The following is a 16,948-nucleotide window of genomic DNA, read 5'->3' on the forward strand; positions in this document are numbered from 1 at the left end:
TATGGCATATCTCTTGCATGTAAAAGTTTTTCTTCTTAGTTAAAAAAATATGTTTATTATGTAGTAGTTTATTGGTTGCCTTAGATTTGTGAAGAAAAAAGCTGGCAAATTTTTCCTAGTAGGTCTGGTTTCTTTTTTACTTATGCTTAAAAATCTTCAAATCACACTCACTTCCCTATATTCAAAACGAAACATAATGTGTTGTTAAATATGTGAGGAGAAGGAATTATAATGGAGTTCACACAGAATATCCAGGATGTCTCTCCAAATTTTGTTAGGGGTTTGGCTTAATATTTCTGCTTACATTTTATTGATGGGGAAACTGAGGAGTGGAGATAAAATTATAATGGGTGTAAAGAAACTAAAACTAGGCCCTGAACTCTCATTCCCCACTGAGATGCTGAGAATGTCATATCTCTTGGTCCCTTGACAGATGAAGTTAAATGTCAGAAATGCTGTCTGCAATAGTTGTCATCTCCCCTAGGGCAAAACCAACTGCCTGATTTTACCTAGTGAGCTTATTCTTGCCTGTACATGTAATTTCCAAGCTCCAGCTATTCTCTTACTTCATACCCCCTTTGAAAGTTCTCTTGCCATTTCTCTGCTAGTAATAGGCAACAGGACTCCAGAAATCTTGTCTGCACAGCACTTTCAGCTTTCCTACAGGTTTCCTTTTTTAAAAAGTTTGCTTTATAGCTTTTCCCCACTATAATAATTTCCCTGTATACATACACTCTTCTTTTTTCCTCCTATCGGACCAAGAGGAATCATTCAGCAAAAGGGGTGGACAGAGCAGCCCCATCTTAGATCACATGCAGCATTCTGCTGAGAGCAGGGTTGTATATGTTCTCCAGGACATTGATCCTTTCAATCAATCAGGCTTTTGCCGGTGTATTGTAACCTTTGAGGTGGTATTCTCCTGGGATTTTTTTTGTTCTTCATCTTTCCAAAAGATTCTCATGACCATACCAGCATTGTACAGTGGTGAAGGCTTGATGGGGATCAGGGCAACTGCCACCTCTTCACCTTGTGCCTGAGAATGAGTCACTTTGCCCCCTTGGGTTCAGCTTCCTTGTTTGCAAAATAAGGGACTAGGCTTCTTCAAGCTTTTTCACTCTGGACCCCTTTTTGGCAGATAGATTTCTATACAACCCCGAGTATATAGGTATATAAAAAGGTATATATAAAATTTTACTGTTGCCAAATTTTTAATGCCTTCCCTCCCTCCCCCCATTCAGTTACAAGATCCCATATGAATTTGTGACCCACAGTTTAAGAAGCTTTGCTCTATCATCCCTTCTAGCTGTAAACTTCTTCTTTCCTGTTGGTTCATTTTGTCTTCATGGCTTGATTTGTAAGGTTCTTGAGGGATTATGCCTTATTCTTTTCTATATTTGAATAGTATTTGCTACAGATTAGGTACTTGATACATATTTGGCAATTGGCTCTAGTTAGTAACAATTAATTTAATGCTTTAGCTTAGTGGTGTAAAACTCAAAAAGGGATACCAAGGGCCACATATTGACTTAGAAAGCCACAAATGACCATTATCTATATTGGGTTATATATATTTTTTTTTTTGCGGGGCAATGGGGGTTAAGTGACTTGCCCAGGGTCACACAGCTAGTAAGTGTCAAGTGTCTGAGGCCGGATTTGAACTCAGGTACTCCTGAATCCAGGGCCGGTGCTTTACCACTGCACCACCTAGCCGCCCCTTATTTTTGTTTATTTTGTTAAACATTTCCTATGATGTTTTAATTTGCTTCAGGTGGCACTTGGGATTTGACACCTTTGCTTTAGATCATAATAAAAGCACTTTGCTAACATGGGATTCATGATCACAGTTACCCTGTGAAGTTAGGACTCTTGGTGTATTTTTTCCTACTTTCACCCAGAATGATCATTGAAGGGACAGTGTAAACCTGGGGTTCTGCTGATTCCAAGTCTGGTACTCTCCCCACTTCACTGTGGGTGCCTCTAAGCTAGACTTGTCTTCAGAGCTGCTTGGTACAGGGTATCCAAAGATTAAAGATCCTTAATTGTGAGAAACTACCCACAGACCCTGCCAGGCATTTAGTGAGCTCTGTTGCACTTTTCCATCCTGGGGATGTGTTATTATAAGGGTTGGAGGGACCAAAGGAAAGACTGTCTGGAAATGAAGTCTTCTTTTTAAGTGTGTTACTATGAAGTGAGAGTATCTGTGAATTGCTATTGAGGTCTTCTGGGTTTGTGGTTTGGGAGATTAGTCATTGGAGTGCATTTTAAAATATGTGGCATATTTGTTTTTAAACTGTGAACTTTATTATTATAGTTGAAGATTGGGACAGCTTCCAAGCTATTTTGGATCACACCTACAAGATGCATGTCAAATCAGAAGCCAGCTTGCATCCTGTTCTAATGTCAGAAGCACCGGTGAGCTGAAGCAGATCTTATATTTCTGATTTCTCTCTCTTTCTCTCTCTCTCTGTCTCTCTCTCTCTCTTTTTTTGGGAGGCAATTGGGGTTAAGTGACTTGCCCAGGGTCACACAGCTAGTAAATGTCAAGTGTCTCAGGTCCTCCTGATTTCAGGGCTGGTGCTCTATTCACTGCACCACCTAGCTGCCCAAAAGATTTATTTTTAAGAACTCATAACAAGAGATAGGTGAAAATGAATCCTAGTTTTATGATGAGCTTTTGTAGCCAAACCAGCAGTAATCTTTGATTATATAAATCTTGGCTCTTGCTTACTTTGCTTTTATGGTAGTGAGGTATGAGATTATGATGTTTAAATTGTGAACGAAAGACTCATACTTAAATATTGTTTTTCTCCCTCCCTCCACCTTTTTTTCACCTAACTCCAAGTGGAATACCAGAGCAAAAAGAGAGAAACTGACGGAGTTGATGTTTGAACACTACAACATCCCTGCATTCTTCCTTTGTAAAACTGCAGTTCTTACAGCGTATCCTTAAAGTATTGAAACTTGTGTTATTTTCTGAAGCTTTATAAGTGTGCTCATAAAAGTAGCATTACTAGAATAGAGGCATTAATTAGCTCTTATTCGCAGTTTAATCATACAATTTGTAAATTGTAATGCTCTCTTTTTTTTTCTTCCTTTTTGGTATTTTACTTTTCCTTAGCATTGTTATCCTAGAAGGTGAGAAGAGAAAAAGAAACCTTACATTGAAATCAGTTATTTTGACTGCTTCTTAGCAGCCCTGCTGCCAAAATGCTTATTGATGGGGGACTGTAATAATGAAGTACAATTTTTCTTAAATTATCTATATTTTGCTAGCCATACTTTCTTTGTTTTACCACAGAAAATTGGGAGATGGTTATAAATGCATTTAAGGAATTCAGTGAAACACTTAATGAATACTAATTGCGTTCAAAGCATTCTGCTTAGCTTTGTGGAGAATAAAGAGATAAATGAAATGTATCCATATTCTCACTGCTCTAAGTAGGAAGACAGACAAATGAAAAGTTAGGTAATAAAGAATTTCAGCAACAGTACAAGCCAGTAATAGAAGTTTATGATTAATTTTGAATTGCATGGACTCTGCTTTAGAGTTAAGATCAGTAAGAGATAACTTCAGGCTTTATAGAGGAGAAGGTGGTATTTTAGCTGTATCTTGAAGGATGGCTAGGTTGGACTTGGCCAGGCAGAGGGGTGGGCATTCCTGACCTTGGACTATCATGAGTGAAAGTAGTGCAGATGATGGCAGAGGAGAACAGCTTACACTCATATAGCAGCACTTCATGGTTTAGAAAAGATTTTATGTATATTATCTTCATTGCTTTACAGTGGTCTCTTGGGACAGCATTGGGCTAAGCGCTGTCCACTGCTTTCAAGGAGGTCACATTCTTATGGTAAGCACATGTAAATACCAGATGGCAAGGGAGTAGATAGAAGGTATACTTTTAAAATTAATGCACATCTTTTGTCAACAGGAAACTCGCCTCAGTTTCATTTTTTAAAAAAACTTCATAAACTTTGTTATTTAAGCAGCTATTGTCACAGGATTTCGGGTATCTTGAAGTCATCTCCTTAACTCTTTAAATTAGATTTGCAAATGGTCGTTCCACAGGCCTGATTTTGGATAGTGGAGCCACTCATACTACTGCCATTCCAGTCCATGATGGATATGTTCTTCAACAAGGTAAATGTCCTGCAATAACACACACATGCACCTGCACACACGTGATTTATTCAGAAACAAAAATTGTTAGGAACTGTCTTAGGCATTTTCTTTTTTTTTTTGCGGGGCAGTGAGGGTTAAGTGACTTGCCCAGGGTCACACAGCTAGTAAGTGTCAAATGTCTGAGGCTGGATTTGAACTCAGGTCCTCCTGAATCCAGGACTGGTGCTTTATCCACTTTGCCACCTGGCTGCTCCCTGTCTTAGGCATTTTCTTTTTTTTTCTTTTTGCCCCATAAAAGTATTTTATTATTTTCCAGTTACATGTAGAGATAGTTTTGTCTTAGGCTTTTTCAAGGAAAAAAATGCCTTTTGGTTTGATGGTTTTATAAAAGGCTGCTCTTTGGAATGTGGTATAGTTAAGGTTGATGTACTCAGAGATTGAGAGCTTGATGGTTTTACTTTGGGCTTGGGTGACCTGTGGTGCAGGTATCATCTCCCTCCTCTGTCCCAGGGAACTTGATTAGGAATTAATGGCCGGTGGGTGCACCTCTTTTCCTACAGGCATTGTGAAGTCACCTCTTGCTGGTGACTTTATTACCATGCAGTGCAGAGAACTGTTCCAAGAAATGAATGTAGAATTGATCCCTCCATACATGATCGCATCAAAGGTAAGTGGCAGTCGGATTGGCCAGGAACTGTTTTTTGTCTTTTCTCCTGCCGCTGTCCATTACCAGTCATCCCAGCTTAAGTCTTTGAATTGATTCCACTCCTTTTGTTACCTCAGGAGGCTGTTCGTGAAGGATCCCCAGCCAATTGGAAGAGAAAAGAAAAGTTGCCACAGGTCACTAGGTCTTGGCACAATTACATGTGTAATGTAAGTAGCTGCTCTTCTCCTCATATGATCAATGTCTGTAGTGGTTTCTTTAGTGGGATGTGGGAAACGTTCAAATGCTTCTTGTTATAACTATAACTTCTCTGAGATTGGGTGGGTACTCCTAACTTCCCACCCCCTCAAAAAAAGGTCCTTGTTATTTTTAGTATGTTTCACATATACCGTATAGGTACTTCTGTCATACTAGACTGTAAGATTCTAGAAAGCAGCAATTGTCTTTGTATCTAGGGTGCCTGGCATATAGTAGATGCTGCATAAAATGTTTGTTGATTGATTGTGAGATGAATGTTTTCCTATCATCTTACCTTCCTTAGGGACCTTACCATTGTTTAGTATCTTTTTATAAATAAAGTGTAATAGCTTATTTGGGTGGATTTGACTCTTGCCAAGTAGTTAGCTTACAAAAATGTTCTGGATCTCATGAGTTAGAACAACATTTTTCTTTTGGAAGACAAGAGCAAATGCTGAAAATGATTGTATTTCTAGCATATTTAAGGAGCAGAGTCATAGTCCCCTGTGGACTGGTTAGCTCTGTTCTGTTCAGTGGTTACTGGCAGCATCTCCAACCCTGCCTTCTTGTCTTGTCAGTGTAACCTGGGAGGCCAGGTGAGCAGGTATCAAGGGAGTGTGACACAGGAGCAGATCCTCACTGCTCTCAGAGATATCTAACACAACCCCAGTATTTCACAGATGAGGAAATCCAGAAAGAACAGAAGCTCTTAGGCAGGTTCCTTCTCCTCACATGTGTCTGACTGACTGGGTCATATACAAAGGACTTGAATAAGCTAGTATGAATTATAAGTATGTAACCACTAAAAGTTTTGAGGACTAGAATTGGTCATACCAGAGGTTATGCCCTCTTTGATTTTTCAAGTCTTCAAATTAGAGATAAAGACATTATAAAGATTTCCTGGGGGATTAACTCAGAGCAAGACATGAGAGATAATGACATCACCAAGGCTTCTGCTTTGGCAGCTCAAAGGAGACATATTTGTTTGACAACCATAAAGGGTTTTACTTTTCGTGCTGATGTGAAAAATGTAATAAAATGTCATATTACACATATTTGTGAAATGTGCATGTGATGTGGGTATTCAAATAACTAAGTCCAATTCTAGGGTTACCCTTTTTTATTGTTGGCTTGTTTGTTTTTGCAGGGCAGTGAGGGTTAAGTGACTTGCCCAGGGTCACACAGCTAGTAAGTGTTAAGTGTCTGAAGTCTGATTTGAACTCAGGTCCTTCTGAATCCAGAGCCGGTGCTCTATCCACTGGACCACCTAGCTGCCCTACCCTTTTTTATTATAAATGTTTACTTCCAAGGGAGAAAAAAAAGTAGGCTTCTTATTTTGATTTTGTACCACTCTCATTCATAGCAGTGATTTGATCTATTCTAGTGCTGGCAGCCCCACCCACTCAGTTCAGCTCTTTATTCCCCTGATGTGTGGGTAATGGACTGGCACATATGAAGGGCTTCCTAGGAAGGAAGATCCTATGTTGGTATATTTGAATGCCCCAATAGTCCAACCCAGAAGAGACAACTTGTTTTAAATAGTAAACCGGGGGCGGGGGGGGGGGCGGGAAGAAGAACCAAAAATAAATATTGTAGCAGGTCTTCTCTTTTCATTGTTCTTCTGGGGGCTTTGCTGTTTCTCTGCTTTCTGCTACTTCCCCACAAGGCTAGAGGGTTTTAGTGGATGGCATGCTCAGTGCACACCAGCAGTGTGGCTTAGCAACTAAAAAAGATAATGCTGCTTTGAGAGGCATCGCAGCCAGAATGATGGGGGGCATAGTTGTCTGTACCCTGCCCTACTCACATCGTGTCCAAGTTATTGCCTTCAATTCTGGGATGGATTTGTTAGGAAGGACCTTGATATATTAGAGAGATCAGAGGGTGGCAGCCAGGGGCCTGGAGACTGTGCTATAAGAGGGTCTGTTGAAGGAATTGAGGATGTTAGCCTGGAGAAAAGGAGACTTAAAGGAGGTGGGATGGCTGTCTTCCACCACGGAGAAGGGGACTAGATGTGTTGTTTTGCTTTGTCCTAGAATGCAGACCCATGAGCCTTTTAGTGGTGGGCGTGCCAGTGAAACTGATTGTAACTCTTCATTAAGAAACACGTCCTAATGGGAGTTGTCAAACCTATATAGGGTGATTCGATTGGTGGGTTTCGTTTCTGGGGGGTGGGAAGTTGGATGACTGCCTGCCTATCCGAAATGAGCAGAAGAGATTACTGGGTAGGTAGAGTTGGACAAGCTGACCTCTGAGGTTATATCAACACTGAGATTATCTTAGAGTCCCAGTGTTCCATAAAAGTTGTATTCAAGTCATAGCTAAATACCTTTTAAGTTTAGAAACATTTTTCAGTACCCAGCATGGTGTCTTGTGCATGATAGGCACTTCATGTTTGTTGAAATGTAGTATTTATCTAACACCTACTCTATGTGCTGTGTGTTAAAGATTTTATATTTATGGCATTTCGAGTGCTTAAAGGTAATTTTATGTCTTGAAATCTACCCATTGTATGTATGCATTAGGTCTTGTGTCACACAATGACAATGTCCATCAAATAACATAAGATTAAATAAAAGCAAAAATTTGTTTTTAAAAAATCCTAACTTTAAAAAAAATTTTTTTCCCCTAGTGTGTGATCCAAGATTTTCAAGCTTCTGTGCTCCAAGTGTCAGATTCAACTTATGATGAACAGTATGTTCCCTTACTCTGTCTATAAATCTTGTCAATTAACTTGAACTTTCACACTCAGTTTTTGGGCCATATTTGTCTGGTGGTTCACTTGACTATTTTTTTTCCTCTCTTAGCTATAAAGATATTTTGTGATTTTAGAAGTCTATAGGGAAGGATTGATTTTGTTTTTAAAGTAAATTGTAATTTATATTTGAGTATAAGTATGAATTAAAATGTACCAGTTTAAGACCAGTGAACACATTGTTATTTAATACTGCTGATTATTTTATTTTCTTTAAGCACCAATGAATTTATTGCACTACTAGTTTTCTTCTTGTCCTTAAGCATTTTCAGTACTTTATCTACTGCTCTTCTCTCTTAAAATTTTCCTGAATTTCTTTCCTCAGAGTGGCTGCACAGATGCCAACAGTTCACTATGAATTTCCCAATGGCTACAACTGTGATTTTGGTGCTGAGCGACTTAAGATTCCTGAAGGGTTATTTGACCCGTCTAATGTGAAGGTAACGAGGGAAGTAGCATGGCAACTTTGGGATAGTGATGGCAGTTTAGTTTTCCTTTACAGAGTGGTCAAGCCTGAAATGAGGCTGATTTTTAGAATGGCTTTTGATGTACTTTATCAGAGTATGAGATGTTGACCAATGACTTCTCATTTCATTGCAGGGTTTATCAGGCAACACAATGTTGGGTGTGAGTCATGTTGTTACCACAAGTGTTGGGATGTGTGACATTGACATCAGACCAGTAAGTGTTATCATCTGCCTCTTCACGAGGTACTTTAAAGTATAAAACTGACATGTTCACACTTTACTTGATGATTTCTGTCTTTGACAGTACTGCCTACTATAAGACAAGTAAAAGTTCTGCAGATTCGGTTTAGATTTTGATTTTCATGTCTTAGCTTTTATGTTGTTCCTCTCACATCAGTATAGTACTATAGTACTATGTTCAAATCAATTCAGTTTAACCAACATTTATTAAATTCCTGCAATGTGTCAGGCACTGTGTAAGCTTATGTCCTTTCTTAGTCTCTACAAAGTCTTACTCATATTATGCAGGTGTGATCCTGGGTTCCCAAAGGCTGGCCCACTATAGTTGGGAGCACTGGTGGGTTTTACCATGCTAGAAAAGCTTTGATTATGGTCCTGGCAACAGATGAGGTCTGTTGCTTGTTGCCCAACCCAGCTGAGTGTGGAGAGACAGTGACAGTAGAATGGCTACTAAGAGATGATTTCTTGACCATGGTAATCTTTGAATAAGAAATAAAAAGTGTGTATCAGTCCTAGGAGGCATCCTTCCTTTTTTCAAGTGACAGTGTTAAAGTGACAGTGGCACAGAGAATGCTAAGAACATTACTGCCTTTAGACCATCTGTGTGCTGGTTGTTCAGTTGTTCCAGTTGTGTCTGACTCTGTGACCCCATTTGGGGTTTTCGTTGTAAGATAACTGGAGCGGTTTGCCATTTCCTTCTCCAGCTCATTGGACAGTTGAGGAACTGAAGCAAGCAGAGTGAAGTGACTTGAGGTATTTACTTAACTGTTGGCCTGCTAAATGTGAGGCATCTATTCAGTGATCAATAAACTGACATCCTTTTGGAAGAAGGGAACCACAGAAATGTGACCATTCTTGTGATTAGTGAATCAGTGAGCATTTATTAAGTACCTTCTTTGTGGTCAGCATTGAGGACACAAAGGGAAAACTAAGTTACTTGTCCACAATGAGCTTATGTTCTGCTGGGGAAAACAACATCAATACAACTAAATAAGTACAATATATACAAAATAATTTCAGTGGAGGGAGGGTGTCCACTGTTAGATGTGGGATTAGGAAAGACAGGAGGTGGCCCTGGATCTGAGTCAGGAAAGAAGCAGGGATTCTAAATGGTGGAAGTGAGGAGGGAGGGCATTGCCAGTGTAGGAGGCAGCCTGCATGGAGATTAAGGAGACAAAAGATGGAATGTTGTGTATTAGGAGAGCAAACAGGACTTGACGGGAGTAGGATTGTACAAAAGTGAGTAATGTAACTATAATAGTCCTAGAAAGGGCAGCTGGAGCCATCCTGGGAAGGGATTTAAATGCCAAGGAGAAATTTGTATTTTTTCCTAGAGGAGAGAGGAGTTGTTGGCGTTTTTTGATCTCTTGTGGTCCAACCTAAACTGCAGACAGATCATTTTTGGTAGTTGTGTGGAAGATGAATTTGAGAGGAGAGAGATGAAAAGCAAAGACCAGTTAGGAGACTGCTGTAATAATGCAAGTAAGACCTGATGAGAAGCTGAATCAGAGCCTTGTGAGTGGAGAGATGGGAAAGTATGTTAGAAATCAATTAGGCAGGGGCAGCTAGGTGGTGCAGTAGATAGAGCACCGGCCCTGGAGTCAGGAGTACCTGAGTTCAAATCCAGCCTCAGACACTTAACACTTACTAGCTGTGTGATCCTGGGCAAGTCACTTAACCCCAATTGCCTCACTAAAAAAAGAAATCAATTAGGCCAGAGGCTTGTATTACATGATGCAAAAGCCCCACTCCTATATATTGTGATGGGGAAAATAATTACGATAGACACAAGTTTTGGGTAGGCATATTATCAATTTATCAGTTTCTACCAGTAAGGAATTGACTAAGTGTCTCAACTTCTTGTGGTCCCCAGACAGTGCACATGGTCCCCCAGAGCCAGCATGTGGTCCCCAGAGAGACAGAACCCCCCCATGGCTACCTGTCCAGGTTTTTTAATCTCTTTTTGACAAGAGGCAGGTCTTTATACATCAATCAGATCTAATTGGGTCATTATACATCAAACATCTAATTGGTTAACATTATTCACATCTAATTTTTGATATGACTTGAAAGGTGGGCTATATTAAAATGAAGTCCAAGGATGATATCAGAGAAAGGAGTGCAAGAGCCCATCCCCCACCTCCCCTTCAAGCTGGTCTAGGCAAAATCCATTCATCTAAGTGTGGTTTAATCTCATCGGTAAAGTCCTTAGGTTATCTAGACAAAAGACTCTGTCTCCACCTAAGGCCCCTTCTGTGAGTTTAGGATTGGGTGGGTTTGGCTTAGAGAAGATGATAGAATCTTTCCATGGAGGGGGAGGGAGAACTAAGAAAGATCTCTGGGTCCCCCAATATATTGGTTATTAATAATTATTTCTCACTGTACATATGTTATGTTGGACATAATGAGTTTGAGATCCCTTTGAGCCATCCAAGTGGATATCGCTAACATGGCAAATGGGTGATGCATTTCTGCAACTTAGGAGAGTAACAAAAGCTTCCAGAGAGTCACCTGCACTGAAGCCATGGGAGCTGATGAGATCATGGAGATAGAAGTGAAAGCTGGAGGCAAAAGGAAATGACAGTCCTCCTGGACGACTTTCCCTTGTACCCCAGTCCTGCCTTCTCCCACATCTCTGCTGAGAGGAGGGAAGTTTATTTGATAATCTGATCTCTGGAATCCAGATTGCTTTTTGTCTCCTGAATTCTGGTCTCTTCACCTTATTGTCAATGTGCATATGGTTTTTTTTTTGGCTCCACTTAATTTACTCTTCATCAGTTCAGATAAGTCTAACCAAGCGTCTTTGAATTTTTTTTTTTTTTTGGCAGGACAATGAGGGTTAAGTGACTTGCCCAGGGTCACACAGCTAGTAAGTGTCAAGTGTCTGAGGCCGGATTTGAACTCAGGTCCTCCTTAATCCAGGGCTGGTGCTTTATCCACTGCACCACCTAGCTGCCCCCATCTTTGAATTCTTGATAGCTGTTCTATTACATATTTATTCCAGTTCATTTAACCATTTCTCAGTCGATGAGCCCCAACTTAGTTTCCACTTTTTGTACTGCAGCAAACTTTCCCTTTGTCTCAAATAACGATGTCTGTGTCAGAGTGTATGCAATTTTTAGTTCCTTTTCCAGACAGTTCCAAAATGGTTTCCAGAATTTTGGACCAGTCCCCACAGCTCTGCCCTCAGGACTTTAATGTTATCTTCCTACTGTCCCTCCAGCATTGGCCATCCCCATCTCGTATTCTCTCTTCCAGGTTGTTGGGTGTGAAATGAAAAATTGTTTTAATTTTCATGTCTCATACTAGTGACATGGAACTCTTTCTTATGGATTTTGATCATTTGCAGTTCTTCTGTAAACTGCTAGTTTATATCTATTGACCACTTAACTATTGGAGAATGGACCTTGTTTTTAGATATTTTTATCAATTTGTTCTACACTTCTTGGGGTTATTTGATTCAAAGATTTTTCCTCACTTGTTTTTAATGCCCTCCTTTAATTTTATATTTATATAAAAATGTTATGTCAAAAACATGTATATTGTTTTTTGTGTGCCCTTTTGAATCATTACAAACATCTGTCCCTTGTTTGGTTATGAATTTTATAGCCTTATAGATTTGAAAGGTAGTTCCTATAGCTACATTAGGGATTGATGTCTGGTGTAAGACAAGTGGTTTTAAACAAATAGAAACAGGTCCCTGCAGGCCCCATACTGACTTGACATAAATTAACATTATCTGTGTTATATCTTTATTTTATTAAACATTTCCCAATTACAGTTTAATCTGGTTCAAGCTATACTTAGAGCACTATAGAATTTTGCAGGTCTTGAGTTTGAGAGCTCTACTGTAAAATAATTGATTTTAACCTAATTATGCCTAATTTTCTAGTTTTCTTAACAGTTCTAGTTGAATTGGAAACATTTCCTCTCCTGGTTTTGTGTTCTTGGTTTACTTGTGCTATGTATTCAGTTACTTCAGGGTCTTGCTTTATTCAGTTGATTTCACTAATCTGTTGTTGGATTTAAAAAAAATAATAACAGACCTGTTAGTTATGGCTTTATAATATAATATGCTAATGGTAGACTGCATTTCTACTTTATTGTTTCCTCTCCTTTCCCAAGGTTCAGGTGCTTCAGGCATTGAGGATAGATTTTTGTTACCAATTTTGCTAATGATTATTTGTACTTAAACTCTAGCCCATAAGAAAGCAATAGCAAAAAATTAAAGTAAAAAACAAATAGTGGAGATAACTCTTGTATTCTTTGTTTATGTACTAAATATTTGGAAACACTTGGAACAATGGATTTTGCTTGCCTTTTTTCCAGGGACTTTATGGCAGTGTCATAGTGGCAGGAGGAAACACTCTTATACAGAGTTTTACTGATAGACTGAATCGGGAGCTCTCTCAGAAGACACCTCCAGTAAGTGCTCTCTGCTCTGAACCACACCTCCAAGTATACTCATCCTTGGTGGACTCTGAGACAAAAGTTGTTTCTTGGTTGCTTAATGTTGTTGCAAAGTATGTTCTCAAATTTTTCCATCGTTAGCTCTCAAACTATTTGAGTCCTTCATTTGTTACACCAGGATTAAATAAATGGAAACAGGAGTAACAGGGGAGTACTGAATGTGAATAAATGATTCTGTAGCCTTTGAAAAGCACTTGGTGTTTGATGGACTCTTGGCTTTCTGTAGGAATTTTGTTTAGATGCACCACATGTAGTAGTAACCATTGTGTACAGCTGTTGTCATTCTTTTATCTGTCATGTCTCACTTTTACCTGTGGGCCCCCAAGGTAGGATATGCAAGAACTCAAAAGGAATCTGTTTTTTGAGAAAAAGTGTGAAGCAATCTTTTTTTAAAAATAAAAGAGGCAGCATGTATAATTAAGGGCTGGGCATGACCGCCCCTGACACATACTAGCTATGTGACCCCAAATACCCTTCCTTATGTGCCTCAAACATCTCCTTCGGTAGGCACTATCTGCTAAGTCCTGTATGGGCTGGGACTCACACTGCATACACAGTACAGATCCTTCATATAGTCACATTGCAAGCATAATTAAAATGAGTACAGAGTACAGTGGAGGGAGGAGACAGGCCTGCTATCTGCCACGGAGGCTAGTCATATTTTGTCAGTTTTATTCAAATGGCACCAGGGGAAGGAAGGACGGATTGATCTGCAGCATACTTGAATCATTAGATTCAACTGAAATAAAAAGAATCCTCAAAGATAAAAACCCCCTTTATTGAAAAACAGCAGCTAAACCCCATTGCATCAAAAGATGAAGAAAACTATCAAGCCCAGGGACTTGCTTGGGTTAGCTTTAGTTAAGTAGTAGAGCCCAAACTAGAATAGTTGAAAGAAGTTGTAATTTCAGGTTCTTGAATAATTAAACTTCTATTTTTGGGGATGTAGGGAACGTGTTGGGGTGATAATTCTTTTTTTTTGGGTGGGGCAGTGAGGGTTAAGTGACTTGCCCAGAGTCACTCAGCTAGTAAGTGTCAAGTGTCTGAGGCAGCATTTGAACTCAGGTCTTCCTGAATCCAGGACTGGTGCTTTATCCACTGTGCCACCTAGCTGCCTCTGATAATTCTTTTTTGGGGGGGGGGGGTGAGGCAATTGGGGTTAAGTGACTTGCCCAGGGTCACACAGCTAGTAAGTGTTAGGTTTCTGAGGCAGGATTTGAACTCAGTTCCTCCTGACTCCAGGGCCGGTGCTCTATCCACTGAGCCACCTAGCTGCCCCATGATTAATTCTTATAATGAAGTATTACAAGTATTTTGCCTCACTTCTCTGTTTTGCTTTGTTGATTCTGCCAAAATCTACATATTAAATGGAAGAAAAAAATTTTGCTACATGTGCATCACTCATTGCACTTATGTGCTATTTAGAAGCCAATGTTGACTGGTGATTAATCCTATTAATTCCCTAAACCTTTGCTTTTGAAAAGTTAGCATGTAGGCAATGTTTGAATACATTGTTGAAAATGTCTTGACAGAGCTATCTAGAGCTCTTTTCTTATTAGGGGTTTAAGTTTCCTGAGTTGTGCCATCTGTTTGGTCTAAGCTTATTGATGCTTCTCTCCAACCTTCTCCCTCCCCCCCCAAATAACTTTTTTTTTCTTTCTTTTTAGAGTATGAGATTGAAGTTGATTGCAAATAACACAACAGTGGAACGACGATTTAGTTCATGGATTGGTGGTTCAATTCTAGCCTCTCTGGTTGGTATATGACACTTTGTATATTTAAAAGCAGAATTAATTATTTGGTGGGGGGGGGGAGCAATTGGGGTTAAGTGACTTGCCCAGGGTCACACAGCCAGTAAGTGTCAAAGAATTAATTCTTTTATTTTTGGTGGGGCAATGTGGGTTAAGTGACTTGCCCAGGGTCACACAGCTAGTGTCAAGTGTCTGAGGCCAGATTTGAATTCAGGTACTCCTGAATCCAGAACCAGTGCTTTATCCACTGTGCCACCTAGCTGCCCCAAAAGAATTAATTCTTAATGATTAAAATTATTTTTAAAACTAGAGTTTATAATTCATTGAATGCCAAAGCCGCTTATAGTCTGAGGCCCCAGAGTAAGAACTCTAGTCTCATGGAGAAAGATATAACCACCATATTGCTGGTGATTCCTTAGATTGGCTCCCTTTCTGCAATAAGTCAGATGTCTTTGATAACTCCAGGTTTGGTAACATGTGGAGCCTGATAGGTGTCAGATTTGAGTGATTTCCCCTAGGAAACCTGTGAACGTATAATGCTGACCATGTTACCTGTAGACCTCAGGCCAGTGGCTTGTTGTAGCTTTCTTTTCTTTTGGTTTAGCATTAATTCTGGCCAAGTAAAAGAAATAGCCAGAAAGGATTTTATAAGTAGACCATTTTTAGATTCAAAGTTGGCATAGGGAATTTTAAGGTGTCCTCTTAATACACAAAATGCATAAAATTAGTAAGAGGGTGATTTTATCGACAACTCTTTAAAAGATAGAGTTCTCACAATTCATGCTGATTCTGTTAGAAGAATTATATACAAACACTTAAATCTTCCTTACCCTTAAATGTTTTGCTTACTGAAGTTCTACTTCCTTCAAGGTTGAAACCTTATCTTTAAAAAAACCAAAAAACCCAACTCTTCTCATTATCTTCTGGAAGAGATATGAATTATTCTTTAAGCTCTTCTTGTTCATATTAGTTATATCAGGTAAACAGTTCTTTTCCTGTGTTTATCAACTCCCTTGTATCCATCTGGTTAATCTTTGCACGTCATATTCCTGATAACACACCCCTGGTACCCTATTTTCAAGTTTTTGCATTACCACTATTCTCCAGGTCTCTGCCACTCATTGCTTCACCAGAGAAAGTTTTCTGCTACCCCCAGGTGTATTGTATATGTGACCTTGTATTGTTGCCAAATTTTATGCAACCCCCACACCCATAGTTTAAGAAGTTAGGATCTAGGTTACTAATAAAATAGGAACATAAACATTTAGTCCCAGAATCCTACAAATTTATTGTTTTTCTAGGTTGAAATCAAGCCACTGGTCATCCTCAATTAAGTGTATTTATCCCTGATTAGTATGACAGAACCGTGGGCCTATGGAAAGGGTTAACAGTCCTCTCTAACCTTAAGCAGGGCTAGGCTATGTTGGTGATTACCCCTGCCTGACAAGCGCACAGTAAAAGTATGGGAGAAGGTAGATGCAGACATACTTTTGCTTTGTCGCATATTTTCTTTGCTAGTGATTGGTTATTTCCAAGTTAGTTTTAAAGACAGTGTATACTAGATGAAGTTTTAAAAGTTAAAAATGAGATCTGGTCAAAATAACTTAGTAGCTAAGAGATTGGTTAGTAACATGTTTCTTTCTCTCCATTTCATAGGGCACCTTTCAACAGATGTGGATTTCCAAACAAGAGTATGAAGAAGGAGGAAAACAATGTGTAGAAAGGAAATGCCCTTGAAGCTAGTTCTGAAAAAAACTGTGGCCTTCCCTATGATCCCTTATGTTTCATAGCTTTAGTATACTCAGGAACAAAAATGAACGTCTTTTGTAGAATGTTTATATACATTTTTGCATATTTCAATTTCCATTTAACAAATTTTAAAGCCTTTAACTGGCCATATAACTTAAAATGAGTTTTTGCCTTCCTTGTAAAGCAATAACTCCTATAAGCATTTTATAATTTTTGTATAAATATCTATTTTCTCTAAATAATTTCCTTTTAGTACCCTTCAACCGTCTGATAAGCATACTGATTTTCAAATGATTGGTAGAATTGATTTTTACTGACTAGTAAAACTTACTGCCTATACCTTTACCTCATACTTGCAAGAACAAAATAATAAAGATTTCTATCCACCATAAAGAAATTTTTGGTTGTTATAATCAACAAAACAAAACTTGCTGCTTTGGACCATCAAAACTCCTTTAATCCTACAATTCCTGGCTCCATTATATCAACATTATATTG

At 39.1% G+C, this 16,948-nt stretch overlaps 1 protein-coding gene across 1 annotated transcript in view; it reads left to right on the forward strand.

The window, feature by feature from the left end:
- The window catches only part of ACTL6A (actin like 6A), a 28,081-nt gene extending 11,174 nt beyond the window's left edge, over positions 1 to 16,907 (forward strand). Inside the window, exons 4-14 of the mRNA XM_043997085.1 lie at positions 2,312 to 2,412; positions 2,843 to 2,940; positions 4,044 to 4,138; positions 4,681 to 4,787; positions 4,904 to 4,993; positions 7,651 to 7,712; positions 8,099 to 8,213; positions 8,374 to 8,454; positions 12,810 to 12,905; positions 14,618 to 14,704; positions 16,358 to 16,907. Of these exons, the coding sequence (XP_043853020.1) occupies positions 2,312 to 2,412; positions 2,843 to 2,940; positions 4,044 to 4,138; positions 4,681 to 4,787; positions 4,904 to 4,993; positions 7,651 to 7,712; positions 8,099 to 8,213; positions 8,374 to 8,454; positions 12,810 to 12,905; positions 14,618 to 14,704; positions 16,358 to 16,438 (1,013 nt within the window). The 3' untranslated portion in view covers positions 16,439 to 16,907. The remainder of the gene's footprint in view (positions 1 to 2,311; positions 2,413 to 2,842; positions 2,941 to 4,043; positions 4,139 to 4,680; positions 4,788 to 4,903; positions 4,994 to 7,650; positions 7,713 to 8,098; positions 8,214 to 8,373; positions 8,455 to 12,809; positions 12,906 to 14,617; positions 14,705 to 16,357) is intronic.
- Positions 16,908 to 16,948: the final 41 nt, after the last annotated feature.

Source organism: Dromiciops gliroides, chromosome 3 (genome assembly GCF_019393635.1).
Source record: "Dromiciops gliroides isolate mDroGli1 chromosome 3, mDroGli1.pri, whole genome shotgun sequence".
NCBI lineage: Eukaryota > Metazoa > Chordata > Mammalia > Microbiotheria > Microbiotheriidae > Dromiciops > Dromiciops gliroides.